General features: G+C 44.5%; 1 protein-coding gene across 1 annotated transcript in view; it reads right to left on the bottom strand.

The window, feature by feature from the left end:
- Positions 1 to 119: 119 nt before the first annotated feature.
- Positions 120 to 16,167, bottom strand: part of Ccnk (cyclin K) — a 29,017-nt gene continuing 12,969 nt past the window's right edge. Inside the window, exons 4-11 of the mRNA XM_046426274.1 lie at positions 15,217 to 15,348; positions 11,016 to 11,121; positions 9,767 to 9,824; positions 8,851 to 9,020; positions 8,256 to 8,527; positions 6,875 to 6,908; positions 4,230 to 4,301; positions 120 to 1,486 (exon numbers count right to left, since the gene is read on the bottom strand). Of these exons, the coding sequence (XP_046282230.1) occupies positions 861 to 1,486; positions 4,230 to 4,301; positions 6,875 to 6,908; positions 8,256 to 8,527; positions 8,851 to 9,020; positions 9,767 to 9,824; positions 11,016 to 11,121; positions 15,217 to 15,348 (1,470 nt within the window). The 3' untranslated portion in view covers positions 120 to 860. The remainder of the gene's footprint in view (positions 1,487 to 4,229; positions 4,302 to 6,874; positions 6,909 to 8,255; positions 8,528 to 8,850; positions 9,021 to 9,766; positions 9,825 to 11,015; positions 11,122 to 15,216; positions 15,349 to 16,167) is intronic.

Here is a 16,167-nt window from a genome sequence, read left to right as displayed (position 1 = left end):
ATCAGTGTCCCTCATCCCTCCTCCAGCTGCCTGCAGTACAAAAGGAGAGAGGGGCTTCTGTGGTAGACTCCACAACCCCCAACCCCACCTCCTGCCCTGTTAAACAAACAAGGGGCAAGTTCCAGAACTGATTTTATTTGGCTAACTGACCGAAGGAGTCTTGTTTGTAACCAGGATGGCATTCACAGTATGTTGTTACATTCACACTTAAAAAATATATCTCTATGTACAGGAATTTGCAAATAGATGTAAACATACATTACTTTCCAAGTACATTTCTCCCCTTCTCCCAGGAGGAAAAAGAAATAAGCCATCCAACAAGGCCACCCCTTCACAATAGTTTAATACAAAGGCTGCAAATACCTCTAAATCAAAAAAGTGGTTCATCTGACCTATTGGGTCTCATGGGGAGAACACCACTGAATGACAATAATGACAACAGCTTGACCTCAGATGGAACTGGACTATTTAAAACTGAGTTCCCAGGAAAAATAGGCACTGATTTCTAGAAGGAAAAATCACTCCTTACTGAAGCTATTTATTGAGCCAATATGGCTGGTTAACATTTTCACTAGTATAAAGTAACCCAGTGCAGGACTCTCAGACGACATTAGCTGAAACTGTACAGTCAGACTGCAAGAGGCGCTGCCTAGGCCACACTGAAGCTGGCTGTCCCCGTCCTCCAGGTGTGAGGACCACCCCAATTTCATCCCAGGGATCTGGCCCCTCCCTTCCTTACTGCAACTGTCTGGCATTATACAAGGTCCCCGCTGCTTACACTTAAACTACTCTTCAAGTTAATTAGAAAAACTCTTTTGTTAAAAAAAAAAAAAAACCAAGGGAAAGAAAAAGGCATCAGGTTATCTCATCCAGGCCGCCCTCCCCAGTCCCCCAACAGGAGGCATGCCAGGTGGGGGGATGGGCGGGGGCACAGGTGGCTGTCCTCCAGGGGGCACTGCAGGAGGCGGGTAGCTAGCCGGCGGCAGGCCCAAGCCTGGAGGAGGGTGAGGTGGGACTGCATGGGTGGGGGGCAGGCGAGGGGGTGGGGGTGGAAAGTTGGGGTTGTAGGTAGGTGGAGGTGGTGGGTAACCAGGAGTAGGGGGTGGAATGGCAGGTGGGGGGAAGGAGGCTGGGGGAGGAGGCACAGGTGGTGGGGGTGGGTTGGGGGGATAGACATGGGGGTGGTAGGGAAGGTGAGTTGGCGGGCCATAGGCTGGGGGCAGGGCGCCATAGGAGGGGCCTTCGGTCTTCATCATGGACTGCAGGCTCTGGTAACCCTCTCCAGACATGTAGGAGCTGGTGGTGGACATCCCCGTCATGTAGCTGGAGGGGGGCGGGGGCGGGGGCCGGTGTGGTAGAGGTGGTGGCTGGTGCACAGGGGCCGGGTGGGCCGGAGGAGGAATCTGGACTTTGGGGAGGTCACTGGCATCCACCGGGCCAGGCGGCTCGGCCTCGCCTAGAGCAGCAGCGAGGGGAGGCTTCCGGTCTGCAGAAGAGAGACAAGTCAGTGCCCCACCTGTGACTTGACTAGGTTTCCAGAGCCGCCAGGTACAAAACCACAGGCATGACTCCTTGAGTGAGAGCCCTGAGCCAGGAGCTCTCAGCCCACTGCAGGCTGTGAGGGCCACTGCTGTTGCTGAGGGCCACCTTTACAAAGGTGCCGGGAGCAACTGACGCATTTGTAGTCTTATGTGCAGACCAATGTCCTAAGGCCAGCAGTTCTTGCCCTGACCTGTCTCCTAGGCCCCCCATAACCATCCCCCAATGACCCCGGGCCTCTCCTCAGTGCTGGGTGTACAGCTACAGGGGCTCCGCTCAGAGCCTCTAGCACAAACCAGTGTGGGCTCCGCTCCTGCAGCACCTGCGTTTTGCCAAGAGTCTGTGAGCTGGTCAAATGAATGAGGTGCTGGTTCTGGTTCTGTTACTAAAGAAGCCAGGCCGGGCTTACGCTGTTCCTTGAAGGATCAGTGTGTCCACATGCGAGTGGCAGGCAGCACCTATTGTCAAGCATTCCTGAAAAGTTCCTGGGCTCAGACCAGGCCATGGGCCTCCCCTGCAGTGTTCCAAATCCCTTGGCCCTCACTCCTTTCCCAAAGCCTCCTCTAGTAGGTTTGGCCTGGGAATCCCAAGTCCCGGTCAGACCCTTGGAAAATGACATCAGAATATCCCATACCACAGGTAGCCCAAGACTTAGAATGTATGTCCCTCCCTGAGGTAGCCCGAAAAGAGCAGGAGTCACAGAAAAAAGCTTCTGGGTATAGAAAATGTGAACTGTGCAGGCAGTTTCCAGCTCCCTATTCAGTGGCCTGTGCTCTCCTGGGCTGGGCAAAGCACATCATGGCATCCTGATTGTGTAGACTTGGACACTAAGCACAGAAGAGACCTGCCCAGGCACCAGACTACTGCTCTCCATCAACACAGAAACTGTGGCATCTGCCATTCCCTATCCTCACCAAAATGAAGCTGAGCAGAACTGCAGGCTGGTAACAGACACGCTAATGGAGCTGCCTGTGCTAATCGGCACTCCTCACCAAGGGAGGTAGGACAGGCCCCCAGGTGAAGGGCCCTTGACCCTTGGTCTCAGAAGCTGAGCAGACCAATTACCAATTCCTCCTGTGTCACTCCATGGGCCTTCTGGGTCCACATACATCCCCTTTACCTTCCAGCCCTGCGACACTCAGCTCAGCAGCCCCAAACTTGCCTTTTGTGACACTGCTCTACAGAGGCCTGTCCATGGCACTGCTCCCTTTCTGCACCCTCCCTGCTGGCACCTGGCTGCTACACAAGGCCCCAAATTGCCACTAAACCTCACTTTGAGCTCAACCTCTCTCTCGTCATGGTCCTGTGCTGCACAGGAGCTGTGACTCTGCTTCTTCATCCCCTAGTGCCCCGACTCTGCCTCCTGACCTTCCGCACCAGACAGCTATGAATGGGCCTTGCCTAAGGAGCCCCTGTGACCTGGGCTTCCTCTGTAGCCACTTTCCCCTTTGGGAGGTCCTGCTGTGGCTGCCAGGTTCTTACTCCTACCACAGTCCTCCTAGTGGCCCATCTGGCTCCCAGGTCCTGTCTGAGAGCTAGGCCTGTCCACTTGCAGTCGTCCATGGTAGAGCTGCCTGTGCTGGGCAGTGCCCCTGCAGGGCCTTGAACACAGGCAGGGGCACCTCACCAACTGCCCCGTTTCCCAACTGTGCCGCATCCCACATCCCTGCCTGGCGGTGGCTCAGCCCCTATCACTGGATTGGGGAACTACAATTGCTGAGTCGACAACTACTCTACAAGCACTAAATGAGCAACTGCAGCATCTCTCCCCACCTGCCCTGTACTGGGGATGGAACCCAGGACACTCTACCCTGAGCTAAGTCCCTAGCTCTTTTTATTTTTAAATTCTGAGACAGGGTCTTGTTAAGTTGATAAGCCTGGCCTTGAAAGTGCAGTCCTTTGCAGGTGTCTTTTAAAGCAAGGTTCGTATTAAATTGGAGATTGTGGGATTTGGCTCCAAGTATAAAATGATGCTTCCTTTTCCTCAAAGCATATAAAGTTACCATGAGTGGATATGACAGAAAGCCAGCTAATGAACTGCACGTCTGTGCAGGCATGCATCAACTTGAGTAGCATCTTCATATGCTCTGACCAACAACTCCAGTTAGCACAGCAGACTTACAAGAGGCCAGGGAGGACTCCAGACTATCTACACCCTTCAGAAAACACGCCAGCCCTGCCTGCTCTGGTTCAATGTTTCAGCTTCTGAGATGGTGTACAGGTAAAGAAAGCTATTTCTAGTGCTGAGAAGCCTTCCAGCTCAGTGTGCCTCTGAGAACCTGAAGCCCTTCCATTTCCTCTCCATGTGATTCTGCCTACGGCTTACTCTTCTAATTGCACTAGGACGACATCTTGCCAAGGAAGCAGATATGAGAGGCTGGAGTCTCACACCCATAGTAGTCCTGCCTGGCTCTGAATCAATGTTCACTGTTAGCAGGATTTTATTTTCCTAAAATCCATTTATCTGTGTAGTTCAGCATTTCTGGATATGAGATCAGACGGTAGCAGATATACTGAGGTCTATAACTGCAGAATATCTGGTTCGTGATGCAAATGGTTTTTGAAAGCTCCTTGCTCGTGGCTGTCTCTGCAAGCTGCCCTTCTACAGGCTTCCCCAGCACCCCCACACTGTTCCGCTGTCCCATAGGAGCTGCAAGGATGCCAGCTAAGCAGCCTCGGCAGGCACTCACCTGGCGGTGGGTGGGCCGGAGGCAACGGTGGGTGAGTGGTCTCTATTTTCGGGATTTTAGGTGGTGGTGGTTCTACAAAGAAAAAGTGAGTTAAAAGGCCATTCATACCAATTCCTGTAAATAAACATGCCATAAGGAGAAAAAGAAAAATGTATTATCAGAGATTTCTTTGGGAGAAAATGAACAGATATGACTATTGCTTTAAGGGAGCCAGGGGAAGGCTGCAGCCTAACTGCTGTGAGCTCATGAATCCTGCTCCAAGAGCAAAATGATTCAGGTATTACCCTCTCCCACCCAAAACAAGGCCTGCCGACCTCCTCCAGCTAGCTGGTTCTCCATATCTAACTATGTGTCCTTAATGACCACTCAAGACAAGTCCTTTCATAATACAAAGAAACAGCATAGCACATCTCAGAGAACCCAAAGAAAGGCCCTGACCAGCAGTGTAATGCCACTAGGTCCCCTGGTGCTTACTAGAGAATTCGCCACCTTTTCATTTGTATTTAGACATTTGAAGTTTATTTTCTCACTCTCAAACACTGATTTCCAGTTGGCAGCAAGCAGTGCATTACCCAGAGACAGCGGCACAGTCGCAGACAGAATTCACAGTGCCCCAAAGCACCAGTGACTGGCGCACACCAGGTGGAGGAAATGGGCCATGCCTTGGCACCATGTTGCCAGCCTCCACAATGACAACGCTAGGCCGTTAGGACAGGCTATAGGAAGTCCACACTCTGCTGTTTTGCAGCTTTTGTCCTGAAACTCTGGACTTGCCTGATTCTATCTTGGACACCACCCTGATCACCGTCTCCCCTGGCATCGCTGACTACTTTCTCTCCTTTGCCTTAAACATGAGTTATTAATTCAAGGTTCAGGGACCTCTTTGTTCTTTACCCCCTTCTTTGTTGACTAAGCCCTGCTCTCTATAGTAAATCTACATTTCCAGCCTCTCTCCTCCAACACCACATTTTAACCCTGAGCCTCCAACTCACACTTGACCTTTCCCTCTGCTGCTGGGAAATGGTTGCACTCTGTCTCACTTGCTTCCCAAAACTAGTCTTGATTAGAGCCTCCTGACAGCAGTATGAGAGTGATACACTCTCATACACCTATAATTTTTAACTTTCTAACAGTCTCGTGAAAAACTAAAAGAAGTTGAAACTAATTTTAATTAACTTGATATATCAAAAATCAAATTTCAATGTGTAATCAATACAAAACTCCATTCAATTCACAAGATTTTTTTACATTCTCTTTTCTTGTGAACCTGTGGAGAGCTGAGGTGTGTGCACCATGGGGTGTGGCAACTCAAGTCAGCAGCATCTCTAGCCCTTGCCTGCTGGTGGCCTGCAGCGCACGGCATGGTGGAGCTCCTAAACAACACCACATCCTGGCCCTTCTGATCCCATTGCCACCACTGTGTGTCCCCACAAGGTCCCACTTGGTGCCTACAAGCTTCTCCCCTCATTTCCCATGATTTACCCTATTTCACTGGTGGCAGGACCTGATCTCCAATGAATGTGACTCTACTGTTCCCCTGCTCAAAAACCTCCATCAGCTCCATTGCATATGCAAACCCCGTGCTCCTGAGCTGAGGTCTATGACATGCTGTAAGCCTGAGAAGTCTCATTTTCCATCCTATCAACAGATGTTCCCTTAACCTCGCCATCAGAGCAAGACTCTGACTCTCAGCTCCTCTGCACGCCTGCCCCCTTCTGCCTGATGCTCCTACCATCGGCTCAAAGGCAGGTCTTTCTCCAAGGTCACACAGGCCCTTCCTGCCTCTCTACAGAATGACGTGTCAGCTCATCTCAACTGCACGCTCCGTGCAGCGTAGATCACAACCCACTCTTGCATCTTACACTTAAGGTATGTCAATTTGGTGCTAAAAAAACCCTTCACCTTACTGAACTCATTCTCTTAAAGATGCCAAGAAAAACAGAATTTTATTAAAAGCTGCAGATTTACAAGTTTTATGAACAATTCATTTGAATCAACAACTAAGCAACAAAGGAACGAGTATATATGCCTGTGCCTTTAGAGAGAGCAGTGTGAAGGGATGGACTGGCACAGAGACAAACACGTCTAATTTTCTGTTTGGAGTCTTTCAGATTTTGCTCATTCTGTTCATTTCCAATATAGAAGCAAATTAAGCAACTGTGGACCCTACGAATGTGAACACAAAACCCAAAGTGTTTTCCAAAGAGGGCTCGCTTGTCCCAGCAGCAGAGCTCAGTGTGTGGCTCTTCAGGAACATATAGCCCAGCACCTCCTGTCCTTTTCTTCAGCCCTTGCCGCTGCTGCCACCTTGAGGACAGGCGCTCCCTGTGTCCCTGCACTCCTGTCTGCATTGCTGCAACCCGTCCTCCTTCACCCACAACTGTATTTTTATACGTTAGTACATTTTTACTGCCAATAATGTTTCAAGTATGGAACCCTTTGTCAAGATACAATCTAAAAATTATAGTCCGTTGATAAGCAGACAAGAAATGTGCTTTTTCTGGCGGATGGAGAATTTCTGAAGAGAACTAAGGTTAGGTTTTAAGACTAATCTATACTTGAGAGGAAATGATGCTAAGGCTTTACATAAAACTAAAGTTGTGCATAGAGACACAAAACTAAAAAATATTAAAGTAAGAAATTACCTGCTGCTTTGCTCTCTTCTTTGGGAGAAACCACCTGTTATAAAAGAAAATACACAACTGTTAACTGAGATCCAGGTTTTGGTGAGGAAAAACCCTGGGCACTAAGAGAACCATAGTTGATAGAATGTGGCCTCAGACCACAATTATTTGTGCTTTGTACTTGTAGGGATAGAGCTGGACACCTAACAGGTAATTCTTGCTCCCTCCCTCTTTCTCTTTCCAATCAGACAGGATGTCTGTGCACAGTGAGTTCTCAGCAGCATTAGCTCCAGCCTCTGGTCTGCTTGATCCCCAGAACTTGCTGATGAGTGCTTACCCACAAGGCTTTTTCCAGTGGCCGTGCAACATAGGGCCAGAAACTTTTACAAATATCCTGTATCACTTACAGAACAGAACACCAAGGAAGGAAATAGAAGGCACAACTATTCAATCAGTCAGTGCACCGTGGCTGGACTCCCTGGGGTGGAGGAAATGGTCCTCACTTTAGGGTCAGGCAGGTGCACATCATCAGCATCCACAACAACCCCAAGAGGGGGAAACACCCTGACAGTTTCGGAGCCCAGTCAGAGATGACATATAGTGAGGCCTGGAGTTGAGGGAGAGAGCCCTCCTGGTTCTCAGAGGGCTTTAGTTTTTGGGCTCCCTAAGGCAGAATGGAAGGAATAAGAAATAGGTAGAAAAGAGACATAAAGAAGAAGTATAATTTTAATTCAGAAGTTTCATGTACTTTCCCAGGCCTATCTCTACCTCAACCTGTTGACTGTTAATTAATCCCTAATAATTAGATTAAGAGAAAAATCACATTTTTAAGAAATCTGTAATTTAGGGGACTTTCCAGCTACTGATGGAGATGAGATACTGAAGACCTCAGTCTAAAGATCCTAAGTCTGACTGGACAACCAGACGCCATCTTGAGATCACTAAATTAATATATCACTATTTCATACCTACCACTCCTTTAAAAGAAGAGTAGGGAACCCCAAAGTTGCATCTCTTGCTCTCCAGATGGCCTCATTCTCTCCTGCATGTGTATTTCTTGCTTTACTCTCAAAGATGTCTCTCTCTTGAGCTTGTCCCTATTCTCCCTGAATGTGTATGTATATCCACCTTCCTAAATAAACCTCTGTCAATGCCCCTGACCAGTGTGTGCTGAAATTCTTTTCTGTCATAAAAATCAAACACCTCACTGGCCCTGAGTCAAGTTTCCCCCCTTCTTTGGAAACTTGTCAGGCTCTTCTTCAGAGACACCACTTCTCCTGGGACATCCCCGCTGATGCCCAGCCTGAGTCTGGGCCAGTCACTTCCTGCTCACAGTGCTCAGTGCAATTCCTTAGAAACGGGACAGCACTGACGTGCGCTGCCACCTGGAAAGCCTACTCACCACGGCCCGTTTCACCTGTCGGGGAGGACTGGGCTGTGGGGACGGCTTCTTGGGTGGCTGTGTGGGCGGCTGCTGCGGCTGCTGGGCTGACTGCTGGGAGTCCTTCTGCTGGGGCTGGGCTGGTTCGGAGCCTTGAGACGGTTGTGACTGTTGTACTTGTGGCACTTGTGGTGTAGGCTGAAGAGATGGGGGCTGTTGCAGCTGATGGGGGGTATGATGAGGCATCTGTTGTTTTCCTTGTGAGTAAAGATCCAGGATCTGGTGGCAGATATCTAAATGACAGCCAACAATTTCACTTACCACAAAAAAAGACATTTTAAATCAAATTTTACCTATGGAAAACCTAGCTATGATTCCCCTAACAAGGACCAGTAATCAAGAATCCCATTTGCAACCCACCCCATCATTGCTATGTGCAAAACTGGGCTGGAATTTTAGCTCATTAAAACTTTATGCTTGGAGAAAGCAAAAATTGTATTAGAGAATTACAAATGTCTCTGAAAAATGGCTTACAGATACCTATTTGGGGAAATTCACTCTTGGGACTCAGGATTTACAGGGACATTCTCAAGGAAGCTGGGCCTGCTCAGTTTACCTTCCAAAACATCAACAGGGACATCTTGAACAAACTGCTCCCACCATCTCCTATACATGGGTTTGGAGGTCCATTCTTGTATTTCAAACTTGCACAAGCGTCCTGCGAGATACATCACGGCTACTGCTATGATCTCTGGTTCCCATTGCAGTGACAAGGTGGTGCAGAGACTAGCTCGACAAGGAAAGAAAAAAAAAAAAAAAAAAGACTTCTTGTGTATAATCCAATATTTATGGTCACACCAATGCACGGAGATCAGAAGCCATCTATTTGCATGTCAATTTGCTTAGTCATCTAAACATGACTCAAGTGTTATAAACAAAAAAGCAAGTCGTTAGGTACCAAAATAAGCTACTTCAACCATCGTTGCTTATTTGAATGTTCTTTAAAGAATTATAATAATTCTATTATGTTCAAAAACTGCTAATTATGAAACACCAAAGAAAGATGGTTTACGTACTTTCTTTTGGTGTTGAAATCCTGGCCCCTGCACTCCTTCTTCAAGTAAAACCTTTTGGGAGGTCAAACATCCTACAAGTCAAATCTAAGAGGAAAAAGCTGCTGTGCTGCCATGGGGCAGCTGGCTCCCAGTCATTGGCATTCTGAGGAACACACTCGAATGCCATCACAAAAAACCAAGTGGGCTCAAAGCATGCAGTTGTCACAATACTCCAGGGTGTTGCTCTGTACTTATATTTCAATTTGTCAGTAAGATTTCAGCTTTGCACACTACATGGCCCTGCAGGGAGGGAAGAAACCCATTTGCGGGGAAGCAGATGACCTGGACTTCAGCCCCCAGCTCTGCCACTGTCACTTCATTCAAAGCAAGTCAATTTTTTTCTACTATAAAAGGAAGCATTTGTATTATATGACCTAGAAAATCCTTTTAATGACATCAATGTATGAACATGCATACCTGTCATTTACAAATGTCCACGCCATTTGAACCAATTTTTGAATTTTATTTTTATCACCTAGAAATGAGGAAAACAGGTAAATCAATAGAAATGGGGCGGGGAGGGAGAATTCAAAAGAAGCAAAAGCATTTAAGACCTACTATGTGTCAGCACAGCAAAGATCTTTTGTCTGAGAAATGAGGACAAACAACATGGGTCCACATTCTACCTCTTGTTCTTTTTCTACATGACCTACAATGAACCACCATTTATGGGAAGCCTGGCTCTGAAGCTAATTTTATTAGTCTATTTAAAAAATTCTGACTCATTTTCCTGTCTGCTATCACTTGGCAACTGGATGACAGAACCTGTTTATGCATAAAAGGAAACGCATTAATGGCCACACCACTGAATTGTCTGAACGAGCTATGTCCTGGGTAATGCATTAATACATCAAAACTTCCTATTTTCCTCTTCTGAAAAGCATAAGGGGAATATCATTAAAAACTTCATTATGGTTTAAATATGAAGTGGTCCCCCCGCCAAAAAAAACACGAGACAATGTAGCAATACGTGAAATGATTAGATTATGACAGTAGTAACCTAACCAGGGGATTAAACCAGTTGATGAATTAATAATTTGAAAGGACTGCTATGCTGGGTAGTAACTGCTGGCAGATGGGGAGTGGCCAGAGGAAGTAGGTCATTGGGGGTGTGCCTTTGGGGTTTATAATCTGTCCCTGGCAAGCAGAGCTTGCAGTGTGCAGGTGCTTTCTCCTTCTCCTTCCCTCTCTTTGCTTCCTGACTGTCAAGAGCTGAGCAGCTCCCCATCTGCTATCTTTCTGCCAAAATGTTCTGAGTCCCCCATGCCTACAGCAATGGAGTCAGCTGACCACGGACTAAACCTATGAACTGTGAGCCAAAATAAACCTTTCCTCTTCTATCTAAGTTGTTCTTGTATATTTTGGTCATGGGAACAGAAAGCAGACTACCACAGACTTGATTTCAGAATGCAAACGGTCTTCATCTGCAATGCATGGAATTGAACCCAGGGGCTCTTTACTGAGCTATACCCCTATCCCCTTTCATTTTTTAAATTTGGAGACAGGGTCTCAGTAAGTTTGGAGGCTGGTCTTAAACTTTCTATCCTCCTTGCCTCAGCCTCCCAAGTCACTGGGATTAAAGGCCTGTACCACCATAACCAGCTGGAAAAGGTCTTTAAAATAAAGTTAAAAATACAACAACAACAAAAAACTTCTTCCTCCTTACCTTTAAGTTGTTTTGCATATTTCAGCAGGAATTGGTATGGATGTTCTACCTGTAAATCAAACTTTATGGTCTGTAGTAAGATTCTCTCCAGAACCATTACTTCTTCCTAAAAATAAAATAACAAATGCTGGGACAGTATTTATAATCACAGGTCTCAAATAGCATTAAAAAAGAGTAAACATTTTCATCTATTTTCTCTTCAAATTACACTTTTACTCTTTATTCCTTCTCTCCTCTCTCCACTCAGGCTCAGACAGTGATAGATTTCCAGAACTTACCACAGGAAGCCAAGCATCAGATGGTTAGCTTAAAAAACATTAGAAACAAAATAAAGATCCTTAGAAACGTTAGCTACTTCCAAACATGCAGAGTCTCACTTTACAAAAGAGACCTTTACTTGATAATTTAAATATACTGTGGTGTCTTTTGAGATTCCCTTGAGAGAATGCAATCACCAAGGGATTTTTACAGGAAATTTGCAGGAAGAGATTGTGACAACCAGTTTTACAAAAACTCACAGTAAGTTGTATTTGTGTGTGTGTCGGGGGGGCACATCATTTTTGTTTTTAAAACTTTCACTTATCTAAAACAAGCTGTCCCAACACTGTCTACTGAATGAAGAATCATTTTTCTTTTCTTTGAAATGCAGTCTAAACCACACCCACAATGTGGATAATACGTGCATTTATACACATTTTTCTGTTCACAATGTGGATAATACATGCATTTATTCACATTTTTCTGTTACATTTAATCTTCTCCTGCAACATGATTAAAATAATTTGGAAGGGGTAGTTTTATTATTGATCCTCCTTTTAAAATGTTTCTTGATTTTAGCATGTTCCTCACCATCTAGATTTTACTTAGTAATCATCCCAGAATTAACCAATAAATAAATAAATGCAAACTACTGATATTCTGATAGAGAAATCATTAAATATATAGAATGACTAAGGAAAATGAAGATTTCTAAACTATTTGAATGATTGTATAATTTTAAAGATTATATTATAAATATAAAGATTTATATTTTATTTAAATCTTTTCAATCCTTTAGTAATAGTCAAGCTTTCTTCTCTATCCTTCACAAGGATTCTACAAGGGTTAACAATGGATACATATTTCCTGTGTGTGTGTGTGTGTGTGTGTGTGTGTGTTTGTGGTACTGGGGATTTAACCCAGGGACACTCTACCACTGAGCTATACCCTCAGCCCTTTGTTTAATTTTTTATTTGGAGAAAGGGTTTTGATAAATTGTTCAGGATGGCCTCAAACTTGAAATCCTCCTGACTCAGCCTCCCTGGTCGCTGGGATCACAGGTGTGCACAACCATGGCCTGGCCTAGATATTTTATTTTACTGTTGCTATTGTAAATTGAATCTCTTATTTCTCATACTCTATACCTAGTTAATGTCCCTAAACAGGTACTTCTTGACCACTATACAATCCAGCAGTGAAACAAAGTCAAGACACTCTGTGTGGAAGAATGATTAGACAGAACTGCTTGTTTGGTATTAGAGGAGAAAGAGCCTTTTAGAGGACTGAGAACTCTCATCATTAATAGTCATACAAACACACTAACTCTGGGAAGAGGAGCCATGCAGGTGGCTGGCTTTCATTTTGAAGTACAGTATATCCTCACAGAATACTGAGATGACTGTATAATGATTTATTATTTCAAATGGCATGGCAAGACTAAGGTTTCTCTATCCTAGTTTCCCAAGCATTCTTTTATGAACACTTTCTAAAATCTCTGAAAGTTTTATACGGTAAATATAAATTCTGCCTTTTTTGTTTCCCCTTGGGACTGGGGACTGAACCTAGGGGTGCTTTACCACGGAGCTACCTCCCAGTCCTTTCTGTTTTTTGAGACAGGGTCTTGTTAAGTTTCCCAGGCTATCCTGGAACTTGGGATTGCCTGACTCAGCCTCCTGAATGACTGGGACTACAGGTGTGTCAACACCGGGCTGCTACCCCCCTTTTCTGACTTTTTATTGTTAAAAGCTACTTCCAATGTTTCTTTCAAATTTAGACACAATCTTTTTCCCAAATGTGCCAATGACTTCCAGGCTGTAGCCCACCGAGTATTACAAGACAGCCCAGGCCTGCCCTCTCTTTGTATTTCAAATATTCAATAATTGAGTAATTACAGGTCTCCTGCAAACACTTTGCTCAGGGACGCTCCACAGCAGTCGTCTGCTGCATCCCCAGGTAGAATGCACCTTGAAATGTCCTTTTTTTTTTTTTTTTTAAAAGCATTTACCACTGATCATGATCAGACAGCTATTTGTATGATTATTTTATTAACACCTATCCTGCCACTCAACTCCACAATCCATGATAGTAAAAAATGTCTGTTTGCCAAGTGTTTTATGTCTGGTGCTTAATAAAGTGGCTGAAAACAAATATTTGCTGAATACATGAGAAATTGATATTACTGGGGAAAACTACACAGTTAAGTAAAAAAGTTCCACACAAATTATGACTTTATTATCCCTAAATACTTTTGCTGCTTCCCTCAATAACTGCCTCCTTTCTACAAAAAAAAAGTCTCCCCTGCCTCCCCCGTCACATCAGAGACTGCACATGCTGCAGGAAGGGGCAGAGCTCCTCACATGTGCAGGTCTTATCAGTATGACTAGCTCCCCTTCCCTAGTTTATGAAGCCACTGTGTCTGGACAGGGCCTTGGTTTCCTGATTTGATGAACAGTGGGTCCAGATGGAAAGGGAAATCTCAGGATAGCACACACCAGCTGCTGCCATGCATCTGCACCCTTCCTGGTCCCAGATGTGTAAGACACTTAATCTTTAAGTGGCTCAAAATTGCATTTCTGATTATTGTAAATAAGAATTTCTAACAAGTTTCAACTTTTAGAAAGAGGTTAGTGAACTTAATAATTAAACCTAAGGGAAAGGATTATCAACAATGATGATGCATACAAAGCGTTAATATTATTAACTGCAAACACAATAGGTACAAAAGTGTTCTGGGCCTCTGTTAACTCTGGAATGAGGAAATGACTACACATTTCACACACACACACACACACACACATAAACACTGCTTGACAGAGAATAGAATAGCTGATGTGAGATAACACAAGCTAGATAGGCAAGATAACTACATGAATGTGCTGAGCCTCATCACCTTGGCTCTGTTTTAACTTTGATTTTGTTTCCCCCATAACATTCTTTTGTCATTTTTTCAACAAGTATCTACTGAATGCTAGGCCAGCTGCTGCACTAGCCACCAGACACAGCCTCGTTCTTGCAGATCTTACAGTTAAGAAGGGGAGTTAAATGTGATTGATTATTTGATAAAAATCTATCCGATAGAAATCGAAATGCGTAGTACTAAGTAGAAGCAGCCTAGCTTAAAAAGTCACGTATTGCAGAATTCCAATCTGTGACATTCTGGCAACTGCAAAACTATGGAGATGGTAAAAAGAGCAGTAGTTGCTAGTGGTTGAGGAGGAGGAAGGGATGAGCAGGCAGAGCACAGAGGAAAACACACCATGATGGAGGATACATATTACACATTTATCCAGACCCAGAGTGTATAAAACCAAGACTGAACCTTAATGTAAACCATGGAATTATCTGCATGAAAATGATGTGTTGAGATAAGTTCATCAATTTTAACAAACGCACCACTCTGGTGAGGGCTGCCAACAATGGTGGAAGCACCGTGCACTGTGGGGCAAAGGGGACACGGGAACTCCCCTTACCATCCTTTTCATTTTGCTATGAACCTAAAACTGATTTTAAAAATTGATTCTTAAAGAAAAAAAGTCTATCAATTACAAGCTGTGATAAATATATTATTAAGGATAATTAACAAGGGCTCTAAGGATTACAAGAGGGGGACCTTGATAGGAATGAGGGTGGAAGAAAACTGACTCAGAAGCTAGCTGGAAATGTGACCCTGTTCTCCCTATGCCACCTGGAAGTGCTGACGATAAGGAGAGAATTTTTGCTCATCGCCCTCGTGTGTCATTGCCCTTAAGGGGCTCAGGATGCTGCTCGGCACATTGGAAAATACTACCTCATCTTCTCTCCTGTCTCACCAAGCAAAGGCTGTCTTCTAAATAAGGATCCTTTAGGAACTCACGGGCCTGGCAGACAGGCGCTAGAGCCATTGTCAGCGCAAGAACCGTATCACAGGAATCAAGATTTGAAGGCAGGAAGTTACAGTTCTTACCTTTGGATCATCTCCAAACTGGCCAAACTGTACATCGTTTAATAAACTACGAGCTGTTTTGATGATATCTTTACATTTTTTTGGTGTTTCTTCTACTTTCCCAGCCAGAAAGAGACAACAAGCTCCTGTCACCTAAGAGGGAGACAAAAGCTCTTGAATTTTGTTAGCAAAGGTCATCCAGGGATAGATACAAGGGTTTCTGACCTTCACAATAAAGGAATCCCTCTATTCTCCTTGTCATTCATCAATATGCTGATATTCTAAAAAAAGTCTAAAGGATATTTAACACAACTGAAAAAAAATTAGGCTTTGTAAATTATTTAAAATGAGAAAGATTAATTTTCTTTTGCCTATACCTTCTTTCCTTCCTGTTGCAGTCTGAATGTGTGTGGTCCCTCAGAGGTCACATGCTGAAACTGACTGCCAGTGTGGTAGTATCTACAAGTGTTTTTTTTTTTTTTAGTTGAAAAAATTTGTTCTTTTTAGATATACATGATAGTAGAGTGTACTTTGACATTATAAATGCATGGAGTGTAACTTATTCTAATTAGGATCCCATTCTTGAGGTTGTACGTGTGGTGTTTCCATACATAAACATAGGAAAGTCATGTTAGACTCATTCCACTGTCTTTCCTATTCTGATCCCTCCTCCCTTCCCTTCATTCCCCTTTGTCTAATCCAATGAACTTTTATCCCCTCCACCCTTGTTTTGTGTTAGCATCTGCATATCAGAGAGAACATTCAACCTTTGTTTTTTGGGATTTGCTTATTTCACTTAGCATGATAGTTTCCAGATCCATCCATTTATCAGCAAGTTATAAAGTCATTCTTTTTTGTGGCTCAATAATATTCCATTACGTATCTATACCACATTTTCTTTATCCATCTGTTGAAGGACACCTTGGTTGGTTCAATAGCTTAGCTATTGTGAGTTGAGCTGGTATAAACATC

The sequence above is a fragment of the Marmota monax genome, unplaced genomic scaffold (genome assembly GCF_021218885.2).
Source record: "Marmota monax isolate L192 unplaced genomic scaffold, Marmota_monax_Labrador192_F-V1.1 WCK01_AAM20220418_F8-fsc00183, whole genome shotgun sequence".
Classification (NCBI taxonomy): domain Eukaryota; kingdom Metazoa; phylum Chordata; class Mammalia; order Rodentia; family Sciuridae; genus Marmota; species Marmota monax.
Note: the sequence above shows the minus strand (reverse complement) of the source record. Positions and strands in the feature narration are given on the sequence as shown.